The 8,967-nt window shown below is 40.9% G+C and overlaps 1 protein-coding gene across 1 annotated transcript; it reads left to right on the top strand.

Moving 5' to 3' along the window:
• The first annotated feature begins 2,714 nt into the window (after positions 1-2,714).
• On the top strand, positions 2,715-5,529 carry smim13 (small integral membrane protein 13). The gene is made up of 2 exons (XM_071525361.1): positions 2,715-3,238; positions 3,901-5,529. Exons 1-2 carry the CDS (start codon positions 3,163-3,165, stop codon positions 4,086-4,088), a joined length of 264 nt encoding a protein of 87 aa, XP_071381462.1. The 5' UTR covers positions 2,715-3,162; the 3' UTR covers positions 4,089-5,529.
• Positions 5,530-8,967: the final 3,438 nt, after the last annotated feature.

Here is an 8,967-nt window from a genome sequence, read left to right as displayed (position 1 = left end):
GGTAGGATACAGCAAAGAGAACAGAATAAAAATGAGAATATGGCAAAATAGGGTTCAATAAACATGCACAATGGACAATTTCAACATGCTAAGTAGAAATGTATGAATAATAAAGTATGAAAAGGCATGGATACAGTGTGTGAAAAATAGCAGCAGTGGCAGCAGTAGAACTTATCGATACAAAGGACAGACAAACTTAAAAATGTCAATGTATACAGTATGCAATACATAATGAGAGGAAAGCGAGAATATGAAGGAAAGTAATATGTGACATGACAGCAGATCACTGTCATGTAAAAACCTTGTGACACCAATTGTGGTTTTAACTTCAATTATATTGTCTTCTATGGGTTAAGAAAACTCTCATGAGCCCTTGGTGTAATGAAACCCTTTCAAACCCTATTGGATAAACCTCCAAATTGCATGGCGGTCAGACTCAAAATCAAGGCTGTTTTTTCTTAGCTCCTGAAAAGGTGACACCTTGGAGATCCAGCAGCGATTTACGTGTACAGGACGTGTTCACATTCACATTATCAGGTCAGACAGGTATGTAAATGTACAGCAAAGCTTTTCAGCAGGATGTAGGCGGAGGCATGAAACTACGCCCTTGTCCACCTGCACCGCTGCATTTTATACACGATCAGGCTGTGGTGGTTTACTAAAATCCTGGTGGTGTTCATCCTGAAATTTTGTTCTGAAGTTTTGTCCATCACTGCTCTTCCTATCTCAATAAGTCCACGGTTCGCCAGTAACAGATTGGAGTTGCTATTAAAAAATTCTGGGGAAATCAAAAGCTACAGTTACCAAAACGTGGTTAACATTCATAACTGAACCAATCCTTAACCTGCCGTACGCATTCTGGACTGTTCTCTTAGTGTGTGAAGGCTTAATAATGCCTGAGTGTGTAATCAATTAAACCCACTGACTTTTAAAATCCTAATTCCAGCTCTCACACGTTACCTTTCCCAACTAACAAACCGAGAATATGTGTGGAAACATGAAATGTGTCTATAACTAACATCTATCAGTTAATATGCTGCCAAGATTTACCTGTAAATAGCAATACTATGACTTTACAACCCGTGACTTTTGTAAAACAAAGCAAATCACTGACAAAAAAAATCACTGACATCCACACATATAGGAGACATATTAAATTTTTTAATTTTACTTTCACAGTAGGCCTAAGTGAGCTACTCAGAATGGAAGGTGATGCCCTAAAACTGACACCAAACCAACTTCCTGAATGGGATGTTGCCTCTGAATGCATAAACCAGATTATTATCATTTCTTCTAAATCAGAAGGGGAAACAACCCATGTTTCTCTGCTCTGTACCCTGTGAAATGTTAAGCCTGTTCTGCTCAGCGAAATGATAATCTGTCAATCAAAATCAAGCAGATGAAAACTTTAGGCCGTTTCAGTAAAGTTTATTTGGCTCTTTCCAAATAGGAATCATGTCAGACATGTAGTTTGAATGTAATGGAGTGTAAGGCTACTAAATGAAACCCAGGGCCTTAAGGTATAGGAGCTCAAAGTGCTAACATTAACACACACACACCCACCCACAAACACATATTTAAGGTGGTATTTTACTTGAGCAACATTACTCATAGTCTGTCTGCACCTCAGCGGTCATGCAAATACAGCAATTTGACACTCACGACAAAGGATACTTTATTGCAAATGCACACAAGTCCAGGCATGAAGTGGTTTTCCTAGACGGGAGACAGAGCGGAGAGGAGAAGAAGAGAGGATTAGTATTGCATTTACCCTTATCCGATATTTCACACATTTGTACTTTTGTTCTACCGGACAGTAATGCTTTAATTAAAATCTTCTGTGCATCAGATATCTCTCAATGTAGGTCAAATCAAGGGAAATGCCCCAGTATTTACTCATATATTGGCAATGTAAAAGCATAATGGGGAAACATCAATAAATTTGAAAACATGTATAACCTAGATCAAGATAACCTACTTTTTCCACATCTACTTTAGACATTTTACACACTTTCTGAGGATGAAATTCAGCAGAATCTGATGAGATTCATTGATGATATTTGGATTTTTTTTGCACTGTTGGACGGATACTGACAATATTTTTTTGTGATAGTCTACTGATCTCCAGAGGGAAATCCCTTTGTCACATCACAGCAAGAACATCAACATTTTTTTTTCTCCAAATCTGATAGGAACAGTGGAGGAACAGTGACTCCTCCTGCTGGACTGATGGAGAATGGCCTGCTGAAAGACAGAGAGGGATCATGGGAACTTCTATGATATTTGTACAGTTCTTGACATTACCCTGGTACAACGTTTATAAAATGCTCATAACCAAGAGTGGAAGTAAAGTGATCTGGTTTTACTTTATTTTGTCTAAGTTTATTGTCCAATTAAAACTATCTACTTTGAACTTTGTCCTCTTGTCCTTTTACAACTGCATGGAAAAGATCACATGTAACAAGTTCTCTTTTCTAAAAAGTAACTTTTACTTTGAGTTCATTTTAAATTTGCTATTTATTTATTTTTTTTACCTTTACACCAGTAATGTGTAACATAACTATTTAGGTCAAATTTCAGCAAAAATATCAGTACAATACTTGAGTAGGAGAACTACCAACTGACCCCTGAGTGTTTGATGTGTGGGGTAGACTACAGTACCCAGAAGTCAAGTTGCGTTTGCGCAGCCGCAGTTGAGACCGCTGAATGACGTTAATTTGTTGCGTTAACCTAGTTACTGTACTGCTCTCTCGCCTGTGGCAGCAAACAAATGCATGCTGCAATTATGTAGCTAACGTTACACAGGAACGGTACTTCACCCCGTTTGACCAGCTAGCTGCAGTCCGCCGGGTTGGGCTGTCAAACCACTGCGGCTCGTCCTGCTCCGCTTGTCAGCTAGCTTAACTAGCTAGCTAGCCACACGCTAGCAAACGGGCTAGTGTGAGGTTGCGATGTGGTGGTGTTTGTTTTTCCTTTCTCATCGTCAGCACATAAGCTAACTTAGCTAGCTGGCACTGTAAATTATGCTGTAACAAGCGATCGCCTCTCGGCAAGCTATCTGACTTAGCTGCCCGGCTAACCTACGTCTTTGTGTGTTGTGAGTCAAACATACATCGTTGTCCATCTCCTTATGCCATTTTTGCTATCAAGTGTTCAGCTAAGATGTGGCAAAGTGTCGGGCTCACAGTGCTGGTCATTGTGGCCACACTTGTGTGTGCGCTGCTCTTCATGCTGTTTGGTAAGTTTCAGAGAATATAACCTTGCTAACTTACTTAGCTAGCTCCATTAGCTAGTCGGTAAATGGTTTAAAAAAGTTAATATATTAATTATTTCTGTTGGATTAGGGAAGGATCAGGGTGACTTGATTTGTTAAGGGCATATAAACCTGTCAACATTAAGTAAGGCCTGGGAATTTGGTTTTCAATAATGACATTTACAATAACTATATATTTAATAAAATTAATGTTAAATCTGTAATTAATCTTGTATGACTGTCATTAACATGGCAAAAATGTATTGAATGTCTTTGCCCAGCATGTTTCGGTTTGTAAAAGGAGTTTCTATTTTTATCATGTGCAAGGGAGGAGCCTGGGAGAGAGTCAGTACATAACCATGACTGTTCCTTTTCCTCTCTTCCCTTCTGCATATCTGATCTAACCTTTATACCCTGAGTAAAAATTAACAAATGTAGGCTATGCGTTAATCCAACATTGCCATATGTTTGATGAGTGTTTACATCACGTCTACTTTGGTGTTTGATAATGAGGCGGATAGGACTGTTTGGATGGATGTTTATGTGAAAATTTAATGCAGTGAATCAATCAAAAGTTTTTTAATGTTGTGAGAGTGACTTTATTATGCCATTAAGTCATTATTTCTGTTTTCTCCTTTTCCCCTCAGGTTGGTATGTAGTCTGGCAGCTCTTCCTGTCCAAGTTCAAGTTCCTGCGTGAGCTGGTGGGGGACGCAGGTTCTCCGCAGGCCGAAACTCAACCGTCCGAAACCAAGAGTGACCGTTCCTCCAACGCCACTCGCACTCGGCCCAAGACTGCACGCCAAAGAGTTGTCTCTCCAGAAAGCACTTCATAGACCATCCAAACAGCTACCGTGTATCCTTCACACCTTCACCCGCCACTCGAGAAACCTGTTTCACCATGACTGCTCGTCAGCTCTCTCCGAACGTCACGTCTGATGGTTACAGATATTTCCCATCCACCCCTCACTCGACACTACGCAAGGACCTTGTCGACAGTCAGCCCTCCTCTTCGCCGGGACACTTTAAACTGACCAGGCAAATCTCCTGGTTTCAAAGGGATAAGCCATCAAAATCACTGGCCATGTCTTTATGTCACCTGTTCACGTGTGTATGTGTAGTTGTGTACAGTCGTCTGTACTGAGCAGCATGTCCGGGGCTCCTCATGGACCTCCTGTTATGCTGCAATAGTGACGGTCAGCTTTCATTAGCTGTCAAGCTGCTGCCTGCCACCTATGCGGAGTATTCATTTGCTCCGTCACACAGAGATACATGACCGACAATTCTCTTATCATGATTATGTGTGTACACTTTATACTATCTGATCTTTTAGTATTTTTAGTAGTAGCAAGGCTTACTTTCACCAATGTAGGCCAATAACTGTTAAAAATTAGCTTGTCTACACCATTTCAAAAAGAACAACTAAAGATAAGGGGCAATTTGTACAACTGACAACAGCATTATTTTGTTTTTCACAACAAAAACTTTGTAACAATACAAGTGCAATGAAAGGAATGTTTTTTCTGTCATTTTATTGTTGTTCGCTCAATATATGTGTTATGGATGTACCATCCATAAGATGGAGAGTGTCACGCCCGGTAGAAAACGCCCAGAGACCCCAGGAAGACGACAGACGACAGGGCTTCATTCCAATTGTCTAAAAATGTGACCTTTTTCTTGCAACTTCTCCTTCACCCCTTTACAGACGTCTACTTGAAGAGTCAGGAGAACGTTTCAAGGAAATGACTGATTTTAGCCTTCTGGCGTTCAACAGCAGCTGTACTCATTGTTAGCTGTCTTCCCGGAGCGGCTAACAAGGCTCCCGCTGCAGGAAACCTGTGAGCCCTGTCCCGCTCCCTGTGCCTCTGTCTGTACCAGTGCCTGTCTAGATGGCATCCACTGTTTGTTACATGGCCTCTGATCCTTTTGAATAGCAAACAATAGCTTGGTTTCCATTACAGGGCAAAACAAGGCTGACCAGGGCTGAGTCATTATTTATGTCACGTAGTTTCCCTCCAGATGAACTTCTATGACTCTTGCACCTTGTTCCTGGCAGTGATTTTGCAACGGAGCAGTAGTTTTGAACAAGTAAATAATGCTATAAACGTTTTGAGTTGGCCCTGGCAAGTCCCCTTTGTCTCTTTAGTGGAAAAGTTGCTGTTGCTAAGAAAAAAAGTATTCTATAGGCAATGTACATGTGATGGTTCAAATTATAATTTTTTTTTTATATTAGCTATAATTTTCCTGCATAATAAATATGACATTTTATAAAAATGCCTCATTCTGCGTAAAGAATCGGAAGTAACTATATTAACTACTACTTGGAACGAAAGGGGTGTTACAGTACTGAGAAATGAAAGACTTTATTTTCATTTTAACTTAGTTTCAGTATCAGTCACCTTTCACCAGGTGGACTACGTGCTCAAAACAGTTGGCTTGTAGTTGTTGTTGTCAGACTGAAAAACTTGCTGGATTGTCAAGTTTCATCTTGAACAGCATTCTCGTAAACCAAAGTGAAACTTGGCGTGGTACTTTAAAAATTCTTTGGGCTTAGTGAGCTCACTGTACATCACCTGTGACAAAACCACTGACATCCTGCTGGAGTTTGAACACAAGGTGGCAGTATTGTACTGAAGCAAAACAGCACCCTAGAGTACCATCTTAGTTTAGAGGGAAAAGCATTAAGAAATATACATGTGGTCATCACTTTTTGTCTAATATACTCCTATAGTCTATTCAGTATTTGTGAGTATGAACAACTTCCTGTGATCTGGGACAGAGAATAAAATCATTTTACCTGGATCTCCTTTTCCTTGTCTGTAGATGTGTTAGACGACTAGATCAAAATAAAAGTGCACAGTGGCGACTGGAGCAGAGGAGAGACACAGCAGCATGAACTAGGTATGTAGACAAAATTCGTTTAATTGAAATGGCACTTTAAATTTTGGTTTAGTTCGCCCACTTTTGATATCTCGATTAATCTCACTTTTGAAAACTCTAGTTCATGTAATTTCCTTAAAACTGCAGCTGTTTTGGCTTGAGTGGAACTAGGTGACATTAAAAACCAGACCCTCAAAAGTTGGAATACATAGGATAATAATTCAAAAATACTTCCTTGGCTCAAATTAATTAAACTCCTGGATTAACTTGTATGCACACTCTTTCACCTTGCTGCCATAACTTATTTTCCCAGACAGCTATCATGGACCACCACCATTAATACAAAGTTAATTCATCTATGTGTAAACATTTTGAGTCAGTCCATCTCAAAAGACCATTTTGGTCTTGGACTAGGCTGCTTATGCTTACCAGCTGATTTTGACTGCCAAACATGTAGCAGAATGAACTCTACAGGCTATAGTGGAGTTACAGTTTTCTCCTAAGTTGAAAAATTTGAAAAACAAATCTTTTTTGAAAAGTGTTTGAAGGGTAAACCAAGAAGTTCAATATGGCTAGATATTCATGTTGTATATTATTGTTATTTAAATTAAAGCCCCAAGCTGCTGACACTTTTTAAAGTTCAAATGTATTGAATGTCCTCACAGCAAGCGGTTTTAGACCCTTCCACCAGGGTGTGTAGGCCTATACATGCATTTGTTTTCTGAGTCAATAAGCTCTTTTTTGGAAATGTAATATTTGCATTTCATTCGCCATTTCAGCATAGCTTTACATCTGCAGTTCTCCACTAAGAACCTAATGAAATATAATTAAAAGTAAAGAAGAAACAGATCTGCATCATCTAAAGTGATGCATAAACTCCACTGTGGTATGACTCAAATGTTGAGAATCCACACATCCAGAAAGTCCTCCATCCAGCGTATACTTCCAACAGATGCTGAAAATTAAGAAACCACCCTTAGAGTGAATTGACGTTGAGGCGTACCTACTCTTCGTCTTAGCCATGCTAATGATGGCACTTTCCTCTCAGATCTGGCTGAGTACATTTCAAGAGCTACTGTCTGCAGCTGGGGCCTTTTTAAGAGAGGAGGCCCTGCTGAGCTAAGAAGCTGTAATTTCAGAGCCTGCAAATACTTTACAGGAAATGATTGTGGTAAGCCAAGGAAATGACATCGACTCTCCACTGTTCCTCTGACTCTATATATAGTGAGGGCCAAGCTTTGCTTTTCACTCCCCCTGGTCAGCTATAGGTGTTGCACAACATTACCTCTGAAATGACCTTTCAGTGTTCATTCACTCAACAGACAGGTGAGCAGCTGACTTTTTAATCGCTGCTCCCCTTGTATATCGCTGTAAATTTCCACCTCGCCAGTCCCACACCTGTTTGGTGTTTCTCGTCTCGACTAGACGGTATCTCATAGTGGAGCGTGGAGACGACGTGCTCCAGGGGATTGGGCTAAAATACAGCTTCAGCTTTCTGCCTTTGCAGCACCTTGCTTGGCTGATGCTACTGTGGGATTGTGGTAAACCAGACAGCCATTTATGAGCTGTTTGGCACGCTGCCGCTCCGTGACAGACGCACACAGAAGCTGCTGCTGCTGCTGTTTTGCCCCGCTGTTGAGTCCAGGACTATCTGTTCTGGCCCGGGTGGATGTATTAGGGCTGCCAGGCCTAAAATAGCTCATTGATTCATCCAGCTCCCCCCCAGGTCCGAAGCATCAACTTCAGCCAAGAGACATTTTTCTCACTTGTTTAGAGCCACAAGATGTTCTTGGATGCCATTATTAGCAGAGAATAAATCTAAAGAGAGACTTGTCGGCTGGATCTGGAGTCTTAGAGTGACATCTCCTGATTTACCGCGTCTATCTGCGACTCTGGTTAAATGAGAGCCCCTTTAAAAGTCATTCCACTGCAAATTCCTTTCTCTCTCATCTCCCCGGAGAGAGAGCCCGGTGGAATGCAGCGGATAATAAAAACAGTTAGATTGCTTGTAAGTGCCAGCCTGTGTGTGCTCAAAGGATTTTAATGAGATTTTCTGATTGGGAGCTGAAGGGGGTGGAAGTCTCGCTGTGGTCATGGGCATCTCTTCTTCAACCAGTCCCATCTATCTATAGAGCAGCTTCTCCACAGGGAAAGACTATATTTCAGTCAGATTATAATGAAAGAGAGGAAAGAGGGGCAGGCGAAGATGAGGAAAGAAGAAGAGGAAAAAGGAAAACAATGGCTGTTTTGAGTTGTGTCCTACAGCCAGTTGGCAACACACACCCGAGCCTCAATTGACTTTCCCAAGAGGCTGTGGCAAAAAGACGCCCTGTCATTCTATATGGTTTGTCAATTCGGTTCACTTTGAAGCTAAGAAAATGCATTGCTGCTGACAGGGTAACTGTGAAAACATGGTTCTCAGATCAAGATCCAGAGAACATGTGTAGCGATGTTTCGTCCCCTGCTGGCCTCTTATTATTCTCTCTGTGTCATGTCTGATGTTCCACTGGCAGAGTGAAGAGCTGTTATTTGGCTCAGGCACCTTATTCAGCAGCCCTGTCCTGCCTAGTGTGAAATCCTTTTAGCACCATCGTTCAAGCTTATAAAGGTACAAACTAGCTCTAATCAGATATGACTTGAAATCGAAAATATCCTGTAAGTGTCCAGGAAGATAAGAGTGAGGGAGACATTAGGGTTGCAACAGCTACATAAAAATAGGCTGTAATACCTGAAATTACATTCTATTTTCTTTGCACATTAATTCTTCATGTAGAGGCCTAATGTATCCCAGAGTTTCCCCTTTTCACTGAATAGGTGCGGTGGATCAACAATATC

Source organism: Centroberyx affinis, unplaced genomic scaffold (assembly GCF_046629955.1).
Source record: "Centroberyx affinis isolate AG114_WGS23_722 - 3 ecotype Tasmania unplaced genomic scaffold, CSIRO-AGI_Caff_v1 ptg001289l_1, whole genome shotgun sequence".
NCBI classification, from domain to species: Eukaryota; Metazoa; Chordata; class Actinopteri; order Beryciformes; family Berycidae; genus Centroberyx; species Centroberyx affinis.
The sequence above is the reverse complement of the archived record's forward strand: the minus strand, read 5'-3'. Positions and strand labels throughout refer to the sequence as shown.